The sequence below is a fragment of the Diabrotica virgifera genome, chromosome 7 (assembly GCF_917563875.1).
Source record: "Diabrotica virgifera virgifera chromosome 7, PGI_DIABVI_V3a".
Classification (NCBI taxonomy): Eukaryota; Metazoa; Arthropoda; class Insecta; order Coleoptera; family Chrysomelidae; genus Diabrotica; species Diabrotica virgifera.
In genome coordinates, this window is record NC_065449.1 from 251,869,066 (window position 1) to 251,891,593 (window position 22,528).

Below are 22,528 nucleotides of genomic sequence, written 5' to 3' on the forward strand. Positions count from 1 at the left end.
CGCTTTCCAAGTCGGATACGGTAAATTGTGTCCAGCAGCCATTTCCTCCGAGGGAGGAAAATGTGTCGCAGTAGTTGACGCTTGCCATAGGTGTATTCGGCGCGTCTCTGGCGCTTCGGGGATGGATCTTGATGTTTTCAGGAAGCTTTTCCGAGATCTTAGTCTGCTTGGCTGAGTTTGGTGGTCATATAAGGGGTGTCTTCGGTCCGTCTCCTGCTTTTTCCGTTCTACCTCTGACGTGACCTTTCTCCTGATTGGTGGTGGAGCAATTCCAGCAATGGGGTATACCTCTTCGATAGGTGTCGGTTTCAGGCAACCCGATATTATACGGACCGTTTCATTTAGAGCCACGTCGACGTTCTTTGCGTGAGCAGAGTTTGCCCATACTGGTGCTCCAAACTCCGCGGCCGAAAAACATAATGCCAAGGCAGAAGTGCGGAGAGTGTGTGGTTGTGCTCCCCATTTTGTATTAGTTAGCTTGCGGATGATATTATTTCTGGCACTTACTTTCTTCTTAACATCTTGACAGTGGTGTCGGTAAGACAGAGTTCTATCCAGACGGACGCCAAGGTATTTTGGCGTCTTGTTGTGTTCCAGCATCTGACCACGCCATTCCACCTCCAGCGACCTTCGGGCATGCTTGTTTCTCAGGTGGAAAGCACATACCTGGGTTTTTGTGGGATTGGGTTTCAGATGGTTTTTATCATAGTATAGAGCTAAGTCTCCCAGGGCATCTGTCAGCTTCACTTCGACTTCATTGAAGGTTCTTCCCTGAGCTGCCACCGCTGTATCATCAGCGTAAATAAATTGCCTTGTTTGTTGGTGTATGGGTTGGTCGTTGGTGTATATGTTGTATAGAAACGGCGCGAGGACACTTCCCTGTGGTAGCCCATTTTTTTGGTCCCTCCACCGACTGTTCTTGGACTGGAGCGTTACGTAGAAGCGTCTATTCTGGAGGAGACATTTCACTAACCTTGTTAGTCGGAAGTCCTTTGTAGTTTCGTAGAGTTTTGCGAGTAGCCGTTGATGGTTAACTGTATCATAGGCGGCAGTTAGGTCTATGAACGCTACTCCTGTTATTTCCTTCCGTTCAAAACCATCTTCAATATGTTGGGTGAGATTAAGAATTTGACTGCAGCAGCACTTTCCGGGTCTGAATCCTGCTTGTTCTGGAATAATTTTAGTCTCCACATATTCTGCGATCCGGTTCAGTATCATTCTTTCAAAGGCCTTGAAAAGGTGGCACAAGAGAGATACAGGTCTAAAACTCTTTGTATCCGCCGGATCCTTCCCTGGTTTTAAGAGGGCTACCACTCTAGCTTTTCTCCAGATTTTGGGGATTTGTAATGTACGGATGCAGCAATTCATCATTTTTACGAGCCACTCTACGGTTTTTAGTCCAAAGTTCTTTATTTGCTCTGTTCGTATGTCGTCCAGGCCAGCCGCTTTATTATCTTTCATTTGATGGATCGCGCCTCTCATCTCCTCTAGACAAAAAGAGGTACCTAGAACATCTCTTTCTTCGTCGATATTCCGTTGAGCTCTCTCATTTTTTTTATTGAAAAACTATTATTTTGAATAGTTTGTTGACAGTAATATGACAGGCATCATAAGCAACATGACAGGCAACATGACAGACGATCAAATTAGCAGCAGGCACCTATAAATCAAAAAGGCCGGGACACTTAACAGGCGCTCAAGGAAATCCAATAAGTGACAACAACATTTGAACACGATAGGAATGTCACCATCACACAAAATAAAAATGGCGATACCGGACCACCTATTCTCGAAGCGGAAGTAGAAGCTGCTATAAACAACATTAAGGAGGGAAAAGCCGCAGGACCAGACGAGTTCTACTCAGAATTTTTAAAAATTATGGATAAAGACGAAGTAAAAAGACTTACCTTGATCTTCAACAATATATACCAAAGTGGAAAAATACCCCAACAGGGGCTAAGATCGACTTTTATAACAATCGTTAAAAAACCCAATGCCAAAAAATGTGAAGACTATCGAATAATAAGCCTTATGAGCCATCTCCTGAAAACTTTTTTAAAAATTATACATAAAAGAATATATAAAAAGTGTGTCTGTGTTTCCCTGTTGTTTTGTGGTATTTATTGTAAAATTTGTTAAATTAATAACAATAAAAACAGTCGTTCCCACTGTGGTAAATAGTCTATTAAAATGGAAATAGACTTGATGTAAATGTTAAAATATTGTAATGAAAGAAGTAGGCAACCACATTACGCATAATACGGAAAACTTAATAAACGTTATCAAACCCTTTATATGTGATATCTAGGGCTTAGAAAAGCAGTTGTATGTTTATTTAAAGTTATCAGTTATATTAGAATAATTGGAAGTTGTTATAGTATGTGGAAGTACCATAAAAAATCACTGTGTGGGTGACATAGGTGTAGAACTGTTTTCTGATCTGGGAGGGATATATAATACAAGCTAAGATACATGCGACCATTTCTCAAAATCCCTGCATACCGCCTGTAAGGGTTCGACAAAACAGACCAGTATATGATATAGTTAAATATAGAGGAGAGGGTTGGTGTTATAAATTTATGAGTCAGATTCAGAATTTCCGTTATCAAAATCACTTGCTTCCATACAGCCATGATGTGAACTTGTCAGATTGAGCTCATTGGTACCTCGGGCGTAAAACGTTGGATATTTTATGCATCCATGTTATAAATCACATCTTCTTCATATGTTCCTATGACGGATCAATTGTAAAGGGTTTTTACCCAAATATTTTTACTTTGGTGGTTAGCATGTAGATTCTAAGTGAGTATAACCTATAACTTTTCATAACCTTAGTCAACATTTTAAATATTTTGCATCATTTTATCTGGTTGTACACATTTTAGGATTACACTGATGATGATCGGTCAACCGATCGAAAACTAGTTCTGTCTTTGATGTAGCCCTGTATAGGGATTTTAACAAATATACCTTTTATAAAGGATTTTATGATAAAAAGAGGTGTGCGACAGGGATGTATATTGTCCCCATTATTGTTCAATACATATTCAGAGCACATTATGAACCTAGCGCTAACGGACATAGACGAGGGAATACTTATAAACTGAGAACGATTGAACAACATAAGATACGCTGATGATACTGTCATTTTTGCAGACAGTCTTGAAGGTCTGCAGACACTTGTTTCCAAGGTGGCAGAAGTAAGCTGCAGGTTTGGGCTTGATTTTAACATAAAAAAAACCAAATACATGCTTATACGCAAAAATAGGATACCACCTGGTCAATTACGCGTTAACCAACAACCTATAATACAAATCACCAACTTTTGTTATTTGGGCGCAAACTTAAATGAACAGTGGGACCAATCGACGGAAATTAAGATAAGGATCGCGAAGGCAAGATCAGCTTTCGTCAAAATGAAAAAAATCTTTAACAGCCACGATATAAAATTGGACATAAAAGTTCGTTTACTAAAATGCTACGTATTCTCCGTTCTTTTATATGGCGTGGAGTCATGGACCTTAACTAAAGCATCACTGAAGAGACTCGAAGCATTTGAGATGTGGTGCTATAGACGCATGTTGAGGATTTCCTGGATAGACAGAGTTACCAACGAAGAAGTTCTACATAGAATGGGTAAAGAGCGCGAACTAGTCGTAACCATAAAACGTCGCAAACTGAAATACCTGGGCCATATAATGCGCAATGAACAACGATTTGACCTACTTCGAACCATACTTCAAGGTAAAGTGCATGGGAAAAGAGGTCCAGGACGAAGAAGAATATCCTGGCTGCATAACCTGCGAAAATGGTTTAACATAACCACTACCAGACTATTCAGGGCAGCAGTCAACAAAGTCAGAATAGCCATGTTAGTGTATAACATCCGTAACGGATAGGCACCATAAGAAGAAGAACATGACAGGGATGAAAGTCACATTTGAGAACGGACCGGATTAGCCCATAAGCATAGCAATTAAGTACCTAACCATGTGTCTGGTACCGTGGCGCTTACTGTATGTAGCTCAACAGGTCTTAAAGGCCCACGGCTGTGAATTTCTCCACTGTCTATCATGGCCGCTGTTCTCCAACTTATTATCCCGATTGTTTCAAGCATTTTTATCACCTACTTTTTATGAGCTAAAACTTTGCTCCTACTGGGTCTCCAGACTACATAAATACATACACCCTTTTTTATAGGCTACAGTTATGGTACGAATAATATTTTGATAAAATACTTACTTTTTGAGTTATTTGCTAAAACCCGTCTAAAAACGTGGGTTTTTTGTTGAAAAATGAACATTTTCACTCGCGAATAACTCAAAAAGTATTGACTTCGTGAGAAAACTCTATAGAACAAAAGTTGCTTACAATTAGTTTATCCATTTCCGGACTTATCTTGAACGTATGTTTTTTCACCCCCCGAGAAGAGGTGGCTTCAACACCCAATTAAAATCAACCAACGCCAACGGTACAAGTCCCATAATTGCTTGTAATTGTCGTATACTGTGAACGTCATGTACCTCCAATATTCGTCATTTAATAAAATGTAGAGACCGCGAACAAAAATTTACATGTCACTTTTTGTAAATCTAATTTGACACTGAATTTAATTTAAATTGTGGCTTATTTCCCAATGGAACGGTTAATTATATGTATTAATGCTTCAGCAGGTCGCAAGCAGATAATAGTGTAATGTGTAGTGTGGGTGTTGAGTAAATGTCTTGTTACTTAGTAAAGTCGACTTCTTCGCTTTAAAAAGAGACGCTTATAATCGCCTTATTCCACGTTCATTTACTGACCTAACAGGCTTGTTTGCGTACGAAAGAGGAGAGAATCCTACTCTAAAAGGACGCACTCAAATCTGATATTTATGTAGGCAGCGACGGCGACGCCGCGCCGTTATTTCGTCTCTTTTATGGTTCATAGAGGACGATGTGTGGTTATTGTTCGCACTTCTAACATATGGTGACCAATTTCAGAGGATAAGCTACGATATAAATTAGGAAATAAACGCTTTGCGCTTTGAGCGTCGGCGTCGAATAAATTCGGGTTTTGGTAATCCTTGATTTTAGTGTCCGCCATCCAGACGCCGGTTTTTCGAGTTTTCGCTAACGTTAAATATAGTATTCTGCGATGACACAATCAAAAAGGATTTTTTTGTGGTATTGGCAACAAAAAGTTATCGCTTATAGAAGAGGCTTGGCTGTTTAAAGGCTTGAAATATGTGTTCACTAACAACCAACAAATAATATAGATACATTTGACATGGTATATTTAAAAATGACTACAAGAACATCTTACAGGCCGACATGATTCTGGGTGTTTTAAATTTGATGTCTCCTTCTAATAGTAACGGAGGCAAATGCTAAATTTGCAGTTACTCGAGCGTTATGGGGACCTATTGTGTTGTGAAAATTAGGTCCTAAAACCAAAAAAAAGTTAAGTAAAGTTTTCCATTTTAGTGGGGACTTTCCATTTTTTAGTTTAATTTTCCATTTCCAACAATCGTTTGTTCCGATTATAGCGCCATCTATCCATAATTCGAAAAATGTCTCGAATAAAAGTTACTTATTGTTTCACAAGGAATCCAAATCTGCAATAAAAAATGGGGGCTCCTATTTAAGATTTTAAAGTAACCTCCCATCCCATTTCCCTGGGTGGTCGTGTTTGATGTCATTCGAGAGATTTTTAAAAAATATTGAACACGCATTTTTCAGTTTTTTGATCTGATGTTCATTTCGCGAAATATCGTCAGGTTCCTATTTAAAATTTTACAGTTACTCCCACCCCTCTTCGTGGGGGTCATGTTTGGTATCATTCGATAAATTTTTGAAAAATATTGAACACGTTTTTTTTAATGATCAGAATTCAGAATACAATGATACAGAATGAATCTGAAACATGGTGTTGCTTTGACACAACAAGTCTCCAAACTACAAAGAAATTATAGCCAACATGGTCGAAAATGATAAAAAAGGGATACAATATGAGCGTCAAACTTCATTTTTTGGATTTCCACGTTGACTATTTTCGCTAAAACCTTGGAGCTCTCAGCAAGGAACATGGAGAGAGGTTCCACCAGACATAAAGGTGATTGGGAGTCGTTACCAAGGAAGATGAGATAATATAATGATGGCTTGATGGCCGATTACTGCTGAACCTTAAAAAGACTGCACAAAAATCCACAAAAGTAAAACTACAAAACGCGGTTTTTACGAAAAAGAGAACGATTTTATTCAAAAAACCAACGATTGTCTAATGTAGATTATACTGCATCGTTTTTTATGAATAACCTAGTTTTGCATTTTCTATTAAATATGGTTTCAATAAATATTGTCTAATTATTTTTGGCAGTTTCTAACACAGTTTTCTGAAAAATTTCAAACATAGTTTTCCTGAAAATCTGACGTGCTGAAAAAAGCTAAGCACTGATTCGTGATCAGGACAAACCATTTACTATAGGGCTATTAAACTTCAAACACTTTTTCACGAAAACAAAAAGTGTGTTTGTGCAGTTTACTGCGCTAAGCACTTTCTCCTCCACTCACTGTTATCTGAGTTTCTTACACCAAATAATCACTTTCAATGCAAACTTCTACCACAAACTTCCAAAAAAAGTTCCTTTTCGATCGCTGTTTAGCCCGATCAAAGAACAATCTGACCCCAAAAAAAAATAAAGGAAGGATGAAAATTTGGGAATAGGTAGTTGAAATTGTCTATTATTATATAAGAAAAAGTTTACAATTCTACATCCCCTTCATTTTACAAAAATGGAGGGGAATACCCTCTTCTCGAAGATGAAAAAAATACATTCAAAATAAGACCGGAATTGGATAAAATGACTAATTCTAAACAACTTTTCTTCTATAGAGTTTTTTCACTGTCAATATTTTTCGAGTTATTTGCGAGTGAATATGTTCATGTTTAACAAAATAAAACATGTTTTTGGACGGTTTTTCGGAGATAACAGTAGAAGTAGCTAATGAAAAGTAGGTTCTTCTTCGTCAAATTCCAAATCGAATATTTCAATGTGAAATAACCCAAAAACGAAGCACTTTTAGGGGAAAATTCGTTTTAACTTTTTTAAAGTGTTTAAAAAAAGGTTTACTTTTGTTTTTTTTTTTTTAACTTGTTATATTAAAAGTAAGTGAATTACGCTCAAAATATTGTTGGTCCCTTTTATTTTTTGGTAAAAAAATCGCGAAAATCACCCCCTAATTAGCATCACATATACGTTTTAACATTACCACTTCCCCAAGTTACTTTGTCTATGTATTATTTATATGATCTGTAAGTTTCATCGGTTCAAAGTGCTTCGTTTTGAAAAAGCTGTAGTTAAAATGGCTTGAACGAGTAAAATCACGAGTTTAGGCAAATTTTGAACAGCCATAGCATAACCAATTTTTGTCTAACAAGAAAGCAAAAAATCAAAAATATTCAGAAAAGCAAAACGTACATTTTATTACTCTTTGAGATTTTTGGTATTTCTAATTGTTTTTAAGTTAATTCCATAAACAATTACGATTTTTTTCAAAATAAAAAAAAATGTTTTATTTTAAACCCAATTTTTTTCAAAACTGAGCACTTTGAAGCAATGAAACTTATATATAATATAAACAATACATAAGAAAAGTAACTTGTAAAGCGGTAACGATTAATTTTGTTTGAGAAGCTAATTAAGGGGTGATTTTCGCCATTTTTTTACCAAAAAATAAAAGGGACCAACAATATTTTGAGCGTAACTCACTTACTTTTAATGTTAGAAGTTTTTTTAAAAAACAAAAATAAACCTTTTTTAAACACTTTAAAAAAGTTGTAATGAATTTTCCCCGAAAAGTGCTCCGTTTTTTGGTTATTTCACATTGAAATATTCGATTTGGAATTTGACGAAGAAGAACCTACATTTCATTAGCTGCAACTCTGCTTCTACTGGGTCCGCAGACCTCACGCATACCCCATTTTTTTAAATTTTTTATAAGCTATATTTTTACTAAGAATATTTTTTTCGCTAAAATACTTACTTTTTGAGTTATCTCCGAAAAACCGTCCAAAAACATTTTTTTTTGTTAAAAATGAACACATTCACTCGCAAATAACTCAAAAAGTATTGACCTAGTAAAAAAACTCTATAGAACAAAAGTTATTTAGAATTAGTTATTTTATCCAATTCCGGACTTATTTTGAACGTATATTTTTTCACCCCCGAGAAAAAATTTTTCACCCCGTATTTTACAATTTTTGTAAAATGGAGAGGATGTAGAATTGTAAACTTTTTCTTATATAATAATAGACAATTTCAACTACCTATTGCCAAATTTTCATCCTTCCTTTATTATTTTGGAGGTTTTCGTAAAATTTTGCGTTCCCTGATTGGGGTAATTATTACAGCGTTAAAATAAAAGTTGAGTATTTCCCCCATGATGATCGTTTACCACTTTTGTATATTTTAAAACCAAACTTTCTCTAGGTAAATGCAAAACATTATTAAAAATGATCATAACTTCGGAGTGGTTAAAGAATTTAAATATCTAGGAGCAACAATCGCAAATGACAACAAAATAGAGCGAGACTTTGAAACGCGAACAATGGCAGGAAACAGATCTTTCTTTGCAATGCAACATCTAATGAAGTCAAAACTTCTTTCACGAGGTGCAAAAATCCAGACATATAAGACAAATAAAACACAAAAGTTCAAACACTTTTTGTTTTCACGAAAACAAAACGTGTGTTTGTGCAGTTTACTGCGCTAAGCACTTTCTCCTCCACCCACTGTTATCTGACTTTCTTACACCAAATAATCACTTTCAATACAAACTTCTACCACAAAGTTCCAAAAAAAGTTCCTCGTCGATCGCTATTATTACAGCGTTAAAATAAAAGTTCCAGTATTTCCCCCCTGACGATCGTTTACCACTTTTGTATATTTTAAAACCAAACTTTGCCGATATTACTTCCAGAAAACGGATCCGGGTCGCGTCAGTCTCTTCATTACTTTCGGCGTAAAGCGAAAGAGAAAGTGCCGAAAACAATCTCGTCCGTCAGCTGGTTCAACAGTTACAAAATAACTTTTCCTGTTTTCTAAATTCGATTCACAGGATAGCACAGCGTCCTGACGAATAACTTTAGCAAATTTCAAGGAATTTCTTCCCCTTTCGTCGATGTCGCTTTCAGATAAAGTTCAAAAACGAATCGTGTTTCGTAATTGGTGTACCAGCAGCGTGATGAGAGAATTATATCCTGTTAATACCGGATAAGAATTTTGATTTTGAATATTGTATCTACTCGGTTGATATCGGAGTCGGACCTATATTCCACGAGTGTTCGGTATCAATACAGTTAACTAAAATTTTATCCATGAAGAGCGAAGACTATGAAGAGTTTTACAGGATCACAGGGCGCTGAGAAGTAGCTGAAACAGAGGGAGGTATATCATTTAACAAAGCATGCACCCAGAAACAGATGTCTATACCAGGGGTTCCCAACCGATGGTACGCGTACCACTGGTGGTACGCGGGAAGATTTCAGGTGGTACGCGTCAAGTAGGTGAAACATCAGAGGCCCAGTTGTTACGCTGGACATCTGTCTGAAAGTGCCAGTGCAGTTGGTGTGCTTCCATATAAACTTATGAAGCAGTTTTTGGTATAACCTGGGACTTCAAAGGAGACAGTCAAAAAACCTAAACAACAGGCCAATCGGAAATACAACGAAAGCTATTTACAGTGTGGTTTTATAGCGCAGTGTGGCGCAGAAAATGGTGACAATCCTATTCCTCAATGAGTTGCATCCCTGAAACGTTTTCGAACCAAATCATGAAACCTTATATATGCTGATACGTCACCAACACACAAAGCAATCTGATGTGGTTGGTAACCTGATCAAATTTTGTTATAAGAGAATCTACTTTTTGAAGTTATACTTCTTTAGGCGCGATTGAGAGTAAAATTTCATAATACTGCGCGCATGCGCACACAGACAGTATGGCGTTTAGTTGCTAAATCTTTCAAGTTATGTACAGTCCGTCTAATTGACTTACCGTTGCACGTCATTATCTACGCCAGAGATCTAAGTTGACATAGTTGCCAAAGTATAAAAAAATCCTGAATCCATTTTAAATCAAATAGATCACATAATTATTGTAAACGTGGATTATACAACAAAACAAATTAATATTCAATGTAAATAAATAAAAACTTAAGAAATAGAGAACAAGAATTAAGTTATAATCATTTAAGATTTGCAGTGCAAGCGTTTTTGCACTGCATTGTTTAATTATTAAAAAACGGCTCCGAACTCTTGGGAGAAGCCGATAGGTTTCTTTGTATATGTCTACAATAACAACTAAAAACGTTGTCAGATACCTCGATTATTCCAAATCATTTTATAATTAAGTAAATAAAAAAAAAAGTGAATATAATAGAACAGATACTTATAGTAAAGAATATAAACAAATATGAAGTGTCATCACCGCAATTGTCAAATAAATGTTACCAATTTATTATAAAATGTCACCTTCGTTCGATTACAGTTACGGTGTGTTCCGAACAAATGTGCTTCATAAAAACGCTTTATAATCCATTTATACAAATTAAATGAAACATATTATTGTGTATTCCTTTAGGTTAACATTAATAGAAATCTTCAAATATTATTTCTACGCGTATATAATAAAATATGTCTAGTGGCTGTAATTCTAGTGTACAGTGTATTCCCAACGAAAAGAATACATTGTTTTTGACATTTAACGAAGAGAGATAATTTATTCATCGATGTAATAACCATCATCATCATGGCTTCTACACTCCTAGCGGAGTGATTTCCTCCCTCTTTGGGCTCTTCCGATTCATTTGTCGCGGGGAATCAGTAATTGGTTGTGTGACTTATCATCTTCTACAATTTTTCTCCATTCGTTCCTGTTTTAGCTTATGGTTACTCATTCTCTAACTCCCATTTTCTTAAGGTCCTCGACTATCTGCTTCTCCCATCTGGTTTTGGGTCTTCCTCGTGATCTGCCTGATACTGATCTCCATTTGGTGATTTTCTTGATAACTGCTTCCAGATTTCTCCTTTCTATATATCCCATCCTTCCGATTATCTGTGCGATTTCTTCTCCTTTCAAAAGTTCTTTTACTTCGTGGTTCATCAGTTTTCTAAATTCAATATTAGGTACCTAAGTTTAGTGGGCCTGCTATCCTCCGAATTCTTTTTCTATATAGGATTCTCAATCTTTTTTCATCTTTCTGTGTCAAGAGACAGTAGATGTAGTAATCAATAACCTTAAAAAGTCCAGTAACATATCACACACATCGACTTCTTCCAACTCTTATATTTTATGTTTTTCTTTTCATTTTAAGGCCATCGGTACATAATTCGCAAATATTTTACGGCTATCCCTACTTTTTCTGTCTTTATTCTCACTGGTATGGATATGTAAACATTACTAGAATGTCATTCTACTCGACAATGTCATCATTAACTTTAAAGAGATGGCTTTTGAATGTCCTTGGATAACTGTTATTTGTATAATTGCAAATTATTAATTCAGTTAATAAATGTGATTATTTCATTCATAGGAGATTCTGACCAATAGAAAGCTACAGAAGTCTGAATTAAATCGATAATTTTTGATAATCTCCCGTCGTTAAGCATATTACGTCAGATGCCCTTCGTTGCTACGAAAAAATACATTCAGTGACATTAATGACAAATGTTTTAAAAATTATAAAAGTGATGACTTTCAACCGTCAAATACATATTTATAACAACTGTGTGTTTAATTGCACTAATTTGTACTTACATAAATAAATTACAATAAAATTTTGGTTTTGAGCAGTTTTATTCATGAAATAATCGCAACAATTTTGCCCTCGTGACACTTTGACATAATTTCACTCGCCTTCGGCTCGTGAAATTAAAACTGCCAAAGTTTGCACCAAAGAGTGCCAAAGACACTCGGGAAAAATTCAATAATTTTGGAGCTCTTGTGCAATTACTACTGATAATTTTTTCACTAACTATGTATTCAGTGATTATAATAATTCATATGTACAACAAAAACTAATACTCAATCGAGAGAAAAGAGAAAAAGTGTTAAAGTGATTTTTTAATAATATATTGTTACTATGGAACGCTTACAATTTTGAACATCTTTAACAAAAAAATTATTAAGTTCACGTCTTAAATCAATTATTTATCAAATACACTTTCAATATTATTTAATAAACAACTCAAAATATTCCCGATGCCATGACAAATATTTAAAACTGTCACTGTTTTGTCATCATATTCTATTTGACTCAGTGCGTTGTATGACAAAGATAGCTAATGTTCGATTTGAAAAATATCACCACGGACATGGTGTCCATTTTTTTCGAATCCTGAAAAAACTAATAAATATTTTTAAAAAATTTAAACGCAGAATGAAAGACTAAATTATTGTCGAGGGCCGAAAGTCCCTTAGAATAAATAAAAAGTTTCTTTTGAATGAGATATTTGAAATTAAAAATCACACTACAGTTGCTCTTAGTTTTTCACCCCTGTAATTTATTAAAATAAACATTATATAAGTTTTCAGGGACTTTCGGCCCTCGGTAAGAACGTAATCTTTCATTCCGCGCTTTAATTTTTCAAAAATATTTATTAGTTTTCTCAGGATTCGAAAAAAATGAATCCCCATTTGAATAGCATTGCAGCCGAAAATACGTACCCATCTCCTTAAGGCATAATATTTATTCAGCCTTATTTTGTACTCGCAGCAACGCAAAATAAAAGCTAAAACATTTTTATTCTCTGAATTAACATATATTTACGAAACCTTTTCAACAGATATCAAATTCCTGTAACTGTGTATAAAATAAAAGCTACATAAAACACCCCATTACATCGGTCTGCAGGCGATTTTCTCTGTTAAGCTACGTTTGAAAATGGAGAAAGTATGTTTCGGGAAAGCTCGACATTCTCGCATTCAATATTAACAACAGGTTTCGGATTTCAATACCACTCTACAGGTGATGAGGATATGATTCTCTTCAGTGTACGTTTCAAGAGGGAGAGCCAGCCGCCTTGGGGGTGGCGTATGGATTCTCTGTAAGTTTATAAATAGCTTACTCGGTGAAGTTAAATATTAGATTGAAAGAACCTGGATTAGCTGGTTAACTCATCCCCCAGCGTACGAGTGCTTGTAAAGGACGGAAAATAAATGCTTCAAACGTTTAATTCCTCTCCAAAATTTATAATGAAATATAAAGCCAGATATTACGCAAATCGTTACATAATACAAATATACATACATATACATGGAATGCGGTCTGTGGCTTAAATTGAAACTTTATTTATTTCTGAAGTTCGATATTTCGTTGGTTATTTATTTGTTTAACTTATAACGAACATGCTACAAAATTAACTAACAGTTAGATAAAAAAAACATCATCATCATTCTCTTTGCCTTATACCTATGCGGGGTCGGCTTCCCTAATTGCATTTCTCCACAAAATTCTATCTTGGGTCATATCAATGTTAATCCCCTTTACCAACATGTCCTGCCTTATCGTCTCCCCCCAGGTCTTCTTTGGTCTTCCTCTCCTACTCCTTCCAGGAATCTTCATTTCAGCCATTCTCGACGTTGAACATGACCAAACCATCTTAACCTATGCTCTCTCATTTTGGCATCAATTGGTGCCACACCTAGACTTCCCCTAATATACTCATTTCTAATTTTATCCTTCTTTGTCACTCCACTCATCCATCTAAGCATTCTCATTTCCGCCACATGCATTCGTTGTTCCTCTTTCTTTTTTCACTGCCCAACATTCAGTTCCGTACATCATAGCCGGTCTTATGGCTGTTTTATAGAATTTTCCTTTCAGCTTCATTGGAATTTTTCTGTCACACAACACACCACTCGCTTCTTTCCACTTCATCCATCCAGCCCTAATTCTACTGCATGCATCTCCATCTATTTCTCCATTACTCTGTAATACCGCTCCTAGGTACTTAAAACTATTACTTTTCACAATCATTTCACCATCCAAAGATACCATTTTATTTGTAGTAACTCCATCTTTAAATGAACATTCCAAATACTCTGTTTTTGTCCTACCAAGTTTTAGACCTTTTTCCTCCAGAGCTTGTCTCCACTGTTCCAGTTTTTGTTCTAAGTCTCTTTCACTATTTCCCATTAACACTACATCATCAGCATACATTAGGCACCATGGAATGCTACATGCTACCCTGTAGTTTCGCTGTTATCTGGTCCAAAACTAATAAGAATAAATAAGGACTAAGCACCGAGCCTTGGTGCAATCCTACATTCACCTGAAATTTATCACTCTCTCCCACACCTGTCCTAACATTAGTCGTTACTCCCTCATATACAGTATGTCCCTGTAAGTTGTATCCATATGGAAAACTTTTTTATTATTAATTTTACGAAAAAAAGTTATTCTTTATAAAAAAGCTCTGCATGGTCCAAAACCTAAGATTTAACCATCAAATATCAAATTTTTTGAATGTTATACGAGGTATGTCAAAAAGTTTGAATTTCACTCAAGAGTAAAGTAACTTTATTTTTCACAATATTGAAAATTGCTATAATGAAAAGGTGTTTGGAATTAAAGCCTGTATTCTAGTAAGCAATTACATCCTTCTAATTGAAAATTTTTAAAATTATAGATAACTAACATTATTTTCAGTTATTTTAATTCAGATAGGTAACTCTTTTATTATTAATTTTACGAAAAAAAGTGATTCTTAATAAAAAATTCTGCATGGTCTAAAATCTAAAATACAACCATCTTTTGTCAAATTTTATCAATTTTATACGAGGTATGTCAAAAAATATGAATTTCGCTCAAGAGTAAAATACGTTTATTTTTAACAATATCGAAAGTTGTTATTATGAAAAGTTATTTAGAATTAAAAACTATGTTTCAGTATGTAATTACATCCTTCTAATTGAAATATTCTGAACTATAAAGGTACTTTACTTTTGATCTAAATTTATCTTTTTGACATACCTCCTATAAAATTTCATATAAGATGGTTGTATTTTAAGTTTTAGACCATCCAGAACTTTTTATTAAGAATTATTTTTTTTTTTTCGTAAAATTAATAATAAAAGAGTTATCAGAATTGAAATAACTGAAAAAATAATGATAGTTATCCATAATTTCTCAAAAAAAATTTTTTTCAATTAGAAGGATGTAATTGCATATTAGAAGATAGTTTTTAATTCCAAACAACTTTTCATAATAGCACTTTCCAATATTACGAAAAATAAAGCTACTTACTCTTGAGTGAAATTCAAACTTTTTGACATAGCTCGTATATTATTCAAAAAATTTGATATTTGATGGTTAAATCTTAGCTTTTGGACCATGCAGAGCTTTTTATAAAGAATAACTTTTTTTCGTAAAATTAATAATAAAAAAGTTTTCCATATGGATACAACTTACAGGGACATACTGTATATTTTAAACTAGAAACAACCTTTGAGTTCAATGTCAATCAAGCACAAACATCTGATGTAAAGTATAAACTACAAAATTATTTCTTTCGTAGGATTTCTGTTCAATGTTAAGGGTGAAGGAACCATGTTACAGAATGGTGAGCTATTGCACAAGAATTTTCTCTGATTTGCAATATTATTTGTTCTGCGTAACTCTTTGTTTCAACCACTGGAATGTTTCCCCTATATACTGCACATCACATTCGAGACAAGAAAGTTGATAAATGGGATGACTCTGATTTAGAAGCGGTGTCTGTACTTTAAGCTTCGAGAATAAGCTATAATTGGATATGCTTTTATATTTAGCCATTTTGATTTTATGTTTTTTATTAATTTGTATATTTTGTTCTAGCCTCGCCATTCTGCAAAACTTTTGAATGTTTTGCGACAGATGCCACAAAGAACAGGCCCTGATGTTTTCTTCAGTTTTCCAGGAAGGAAAGGTTCGGTAAGTCAAACATGTTTTGTTTATTACAAAGAATGCCAGTAAATATAAAATTAATTTTTAACTTAAACATTCTTAAGTGCGTAGGTGCAAAATTTCTCGTCAATGTGTTTTAAATGCATTCATGTTTTTCGAATCCTGAGAAAACTAATAAGTATTTTTGAAAAATTTAAACGCAGAATGAAAGATTAGATTATTACCGAGGGCCTAAAGTCCCTTAACAGTATATTATGCAACGAGCATTTAATGATGGTCATTATGAAGCGAGTATGAGGGTTACGAAACGAGCCGTATTCGGCGAGTTTCGTATAGAGTACGAAATTCATAATGATAATTAAATGCAAGTTGTATACTCTATTTTTTCTATGATCATTCACAACAAAAAATATATTCAAATTTATTAATTTTGTAACACAAATAAATTCAGTAGTTTGTCAGTTTGACGGTTTGTTTACATATTGAGAACTGTCAAAGCGTATGTATTTGACTCGCCATTGGTCACTGCGCGTGCACCACCTTTATCGCGAATGCCATATCGCGATTCTATTGGTTAAAAATCTGTATTTTAATGAAACTCTGTATCATAATGAAGTTCATTATGATGCAGGTAGTGACATCATAATTGATATATTATAGTATGAGAATAGAAAAAACAACAAAAAAGCAGTGGCGGCTCGTCAGAGGAGGCAAGGGAGGCTCAGCCTCCCCATAAATTTTTTACACACTCTATACTGTTTTGTTTATCATGAATCGCGAAAACAACAATTACTCTCACTATTATACAACGTGTAAATTCCATATTATCACTAATTATCCATACGTACGGAGCATTAGCATTAGAACGCATGATCGCGTCTCAGTTTTATTACATATTATTTTAGGCAGGACCCTGGGTTATCCCGAGATGCACGAACGGAGCCGAGAAGCCCAGCATTCTCCGTTTCTAATGCTCCGTGCAGCGCAGCAGGCGTTTAAGGAGACCCGGTCTCCTAACAGTGGCATATACGGCGCCATCACACGCTGCCCGGAGATATACCAAGGGAGGCAGTGTAGCTTCTCAGCTCCGTTGGGTGGTTGGGTGCGTCTCGGGACAACGAATTTTAGGGTCCTGACTAAAAATAATGAAAAATCTAAAAGTGCGAATTTTGTTATGAAATTTGGTATGTGGGGTTATAATAATATTTGGAACAACTTGCTCAAATAACTTTTTCCGATATCTCTAACTCAAAGCAAAATATCGGTAATTTATCGTGTTTTTGAATTCGCAGTAGGCCGCGTTTAGAATTAACAAAATTCAGTTGAGTATCTTAAAAAATTTGAAGCTTTATTATGTATGGACTGCAAAACTTAAAATCTGTATTTATTTTGATATGCATAGGTATCTATTTACAAATAGATGGAATTGTTAACAAATAAACGACACAAACTTTGGTATTAAACTTTTACTATTAGACTAACTATTTTTAAAATGATGATATCATGAAATTATGAATTAGGATGATATTATGAAATGTAAATAAAAAATGGTCAAAAGATGGGGCCTTAAATTACATTTTTTGGCGCATTTTTTTTTAGTGCAAATTTGTCTAGATATTTTACAGTTAGGTATAGCCTCCCCTATTGTAAAAATCACGAGCCGCCATTGCAAAAAAGTCTCTTTTGAATGAAAGATTTGAAATTAAAAATTACACTAAATTTTCTCTTTTTTTTCACCCCTGTAACTTATTAAAATAAACATTATAGAAGTTTTCAGGGACTTTCTGCTCTCGGTAATAATGTAGTCTTTCATTCTACGTTTAAATTTTTCAAAAATACTTATTGGTTTTCTCAGGATTCAAAAAAATGAATGCATTTAAAACACATTGGCGATAAATTTTGTTTCTGCGCCCTTAAATGAAGAAAACTCTTTTAGTATTGATTAAACACTTCCAGCAGTTGATAGAGAAAAGTTTCAGGAACTTGTAAACATGATGACTGTCATTCTTTCGTAGCCTCTTTCTTCTTTTTAACCTTCTGTTGCACTCCATCATTCCACTACCAAGTCTCTTTGTCCTTAGAAAGCTCTTTACCAGATGTTTTTTCTAGCACTCCTTTTACATGGAAGGAAGGAATCTGTTCTGATGTACTCCACTATAATATATATCATTGTGTAATCGCCCACATTTTTTATTTCCTCGAATCTAACACCCTGTTTAATATTTTTAAATAAAAATCTCGTTTTTCAACTAGGATTCAGAGCATTATTCATGCTGCTTTAGTAAAACTGTAAAAGTAACATCCAGTAAAATATGAAATGAATCCATGACACCAGAGCTCGAAAGAGCTCGAATTGGCCCAGTTGTAGCACGCTTTTTTCATTTCACTTCCGTGATTTAAAGCTCTGCGAAACATAATTCACTGAAAGTGTTAAGACTATAAATTTGCAGTAGCAAATAAGCCCGCTTCCATAAGCATTCTTGTACTTTTTGCTTTTTGAGTGTAGTACACAAAGAGAGTGGAAATACAAGTTCATTTCTTTGTTTGTGTTTAGTCGTTCTCCGACTGGAACGAATGGCGTTTTAAAATAAAATTCACAGCTCGAAAGGGCGGTAAAGGTGTTGCCACAAACAAATGCAAACACCGTTAAGAAGTTCTTTGGTAATTTGGAAAGCGTTTAAAACGAGCCGGCTGTTTATTTCGACGGAAAAAGACATTTGAGAGGTATCAAAATTAAAAATTTGGGTTTGCTAAGAGCAAAGCTCCGTTTCAAAGGAAAATGTGTTTATTTGATGAGCGAATAACGAAATCTGAGATGGACGTTTTAAAGACGGTACTTACACACTGAACGGGACTTTTTCATGAATTAAGAAAAAGACACATTTTTAAGGTTTTTATTTAAAACTATCTATTATATTTATTGACAAGATTTATTTTTAAGATTGAAGAAAGTACAAAGAAAACAATTTCCTTCGTTGAAATATGTTAATTGGATTGGTGGGTAGAAATTCCGCATCGAAGCTAATTGGTATTCCGGAAATTGACGTGGTGCGCGTCGATAGACATCATGATGGCTAAGGCACGGTTCTATCATGCTTAGCTGGTGACTTAGTTTGTAAGAAATATTTCAACACTCTGTATCTCGGAAACGAAGCATTTGTGGACATACGTTTATATGGCGTACTGTCATTATTTTTTCATATAGAATCACCTCTGTGTAGACGTTTGTTGCATGTGTTTACTAATAACTTGTATATACAGTAAGGAAGTATATCAAAACAAGTTTAAAAAACAATCGGATTATTGCACCACACACCAATAGAGAACTGAAGAGTCGCTGAGAAAGCAGACTTACGAAAGTACAAGAAGACGTCATCATGCCATTTCAGCTATCAAAACTTTCAGTCAACGGTTGCAATGTCGCCTATTTACAGTTGAGTCCTCGAGTCTTTACCCGTGCGTCATTAATACCTGAAGAGATAAAACACATACTTTTTATCTAGCATCATTCTCTTCCACGCATGAAACTCATGACAAACCAGCTGTCGTTTGTTATTAAGTAACAACACATGTTATTTTTATGAACCATCTAGACTCAGTGCATTGAAAAGAGATAGGTACAAAAAAAGACGATTCGGTATGTTTTCATATTTTAAGCACAATTTGTTTGACGTTTCTGCTTTGTTTACTTTTGTGGCTGTCAGTCAGTTGAATTTTTTGCGGGTTTGTCGAATTTTTGCGTTTTGAAGTTTCTTTATATTACACAAACAGTTGTTTTCACAACTAATTTTATATTGGGCTTTGAAATTTTAAGGTAAATAATTCTATTTTGGCAATTAATATTTAAAACATACAAAGCTAACGTCATTCACACAGTAAAGAAATGATTGTGTTTAGATTTCCGTCAAAGTGAATAAAATAACAAAAATAAAATATGTTATTGAATTTTTTAATAAATTGTTTATTTATTTATAAATCAATAATAATAAAAGAATTTATTAAGCTACTTCAAATGTAGCTGTAATTCTGCACAAAAATTTTGAAGCAAAACTTACATTTGACATTCTATATATTTGGTAACGTCAAATTTTATAATAAAACCCGTAATCGGAACAGTAGCCACTTTCTATCAGTTGTTGTTGCGTGAAATAGATTTCCGACTTATTTCGTATGCTTTAAATGATGACGCACGGGTAAAGACTCGCGGACTCAACTGTACACTTAATAAAAGATATCATAAAATACATTCCCACTTGTGTCTGTCAAACTTATAATCAAATATCAAATTCAGTGCTAGTTAAAAGTCCCCTCTCCCCTTCTGAACGGTTATACTTATAATAGCGAAATTTGGAGTTGGAGGAAATAAACGACATAGGCTTCTCAAATTGTCATAACAGGTGACGTAATGGTGACAGATGACGTTATAGAGCCACTTTGCCGATAATTTTAAATGGGACCTTATGACAAGTGATATCTCATTTAAAAAGTATTGACAATACGTATTCAGTCATATTAATTTTGTTTACATTTAAGTTTTTTTTTATGAATAAATTAAATAAATATAAAATTGTTCTTTCGCATTTAATTAATAAAGATTAGAATATCCCCCTATGGTTATTAGTCAAAAAAATTGACGTTTTCAGTTATCTAGTTGGTTTTACGTCAACGTCAACTTTTTTGACAAGTAATTATAGGCGGACGTTTGAATCTTTATTAATTGAATTCGAAACTATAATTTTACATAATATTGAATTAATTTATTCTTCAAAATCAACTTAAACCCACACAAAATTAGTATGATTGAATAGGTATTTTCAATAACTTTCAAACGAGCTTTCACTTGCCATAAGGTCCCATTTATGGGTCAAAGTGGCGTCATCTGTCACTATGACGTCACTTGTTACGAGGGGGAAGGAGACTTTTGCCTAGCACTGTATAAATATTTTCTGCGAAACTTTCCGATTGCCCTCGAAGGAAAATAAACTTCATATTTCCTTGATTTGTTCTAACGCCTTGTTTTTTGGTAAAATGATGGATTTTGCTTTTTCCTTGTTATTATGTTTCTTTCGCGATTTGTTTCTGGATTGATTGATCACTGATGTTTTTCAGGCGATCGTGTTACCTCCTTTGGCGAAATGGCCCTACGAAAACGGCTTCACCTTCACGACTTGGTTTCGACTGGACCCGATCAATTCTGTCAACATCGAACGAGAAAAACCGTATTTGTACTGGTGAGTAGATTTATAATTACTTTGTTCTTTTAGGCCTATATAGATATAATACATTTTTAATCGCTACCAATCGAAAGTTTTGTGATTGTACAGGGTGAAGGGATGAAAATGAAACAGGTATCAGAAAAGTACATTTTTGAAAAACCCAGTTACAGGAACGTTTTTGATTAACATGGGACACATTTCGATTATTTTACTTCCACCTTCCTGTTCAAAGACAATAGAACAGAACAGATGGAAGTCGAAGAAGAAGAAGATATGGTTTCAAAGATATTAAAATAAGAAATTAAAACGGCATTAAAAAATAGCAAAAATGGTAAAGCAGTAGGTCCAGACCAAATCCCAGTAGAAAGCTTAAAATGCATGAATGATGAAACCTTAGACATTATCGTAGACTTGTTTAACATAGTGTTCAAAACAATACAGAACATTATCATTAATAAGTCACATTCTCAAATTATTCTTGAAAATAGTACATGGTCGTATAAATAAAAAACTGGAAGAAGGAATAGATGATAGTCAGTTTGGGTTCAGAAACAGACTAGGAACCAGAGAGGCGTTATTTGCTTTTAATGTGTTAGCTCAAAGAGGCATGGACGTGAATGTAGATGTGCATGTTTGTTACGTTGATTTTGAGAAAGCCTTTAACAAAATAAGACATGAAAAATTAGTCCAAATTCTAAAGAAAAAAAAACATAGACAAAAGGGACTTACGAATAGTAACAAACCTTTACTGGAATCAAAGAGCACAAATTGTAATAGATAACGAACCCAGTCCAGAAATTGAAATCAGGAGAGGAGTTAGGCAGGGATATATTATGTCTCCATTACTCTTTAATGCATATAGTGAAGCCATTTTCGAAGAAGCATTACCATCTCAAAGTGAAGGAATAATAATTAACGGAAGATCTATGAACAACATAAGATATGCAGATGACACCGTGATTATGGCAAGTTCTGCTAAACAAAACAAACAGTTTCTGTGAAGAATATATATATATATTGTAATGATCTGATTTCTATTACTTTTATATTAATTATTATTTCCTTGATCAATTATTTAATTAACGCAAATCATACATAAAAATTAAGAAAGAATCACAGGGTGCCTTTTTATGATATAAAAAAATGTCTAAATTATCTTATGTTATACTTATCTTCTCTCGTGGTTTCAGTATCTCTTAGTTGATCCTTATCGGGATAAAATAGGAAAAAGAAATAAATAGAAAAATCATAAATAAACACATACAAATACCTTTATTATCAAAAGCAATGCTCTGTAAATTTATTAATTAAATCCTGTGGGCATAACTGTCCAAAAGAAACTTTTACCATATAAATTAATCTAATTCAAACAAATATTTATCGCTT

At 34.3% G+C, this 22,528-nt stretch overlaps 1 protein-coding gene across 2 annotated transcripts in view; it reads left to right on the forward strand.

The window, feature by feature from the left end:
• LOC126888405 (neurobeachin) overlaps positions 1 to 22,528 on the forward strand; it is a 2,163,879-nt gene that overhangs the window by 1,563,613 nt on the left and 577,738 nt on the right. For both annotated transcript variants that reach the window (XM_050656648.1, XM_050656649.1), the window contains 2 exons: positions 15,858 to 15,953; positions 21,036 to 21,157. In XM_050656648.1, coding sequence (XP_050512605.1) covers positions 15,858 to 15,953; positions 21,036 to 21,157 — 218 coding nt within the window. The remainder of the gene's footprint in view (positions 1 to 15,857; positions 15,954 to 21,035; positions 21,158 to 22,528) is intronic.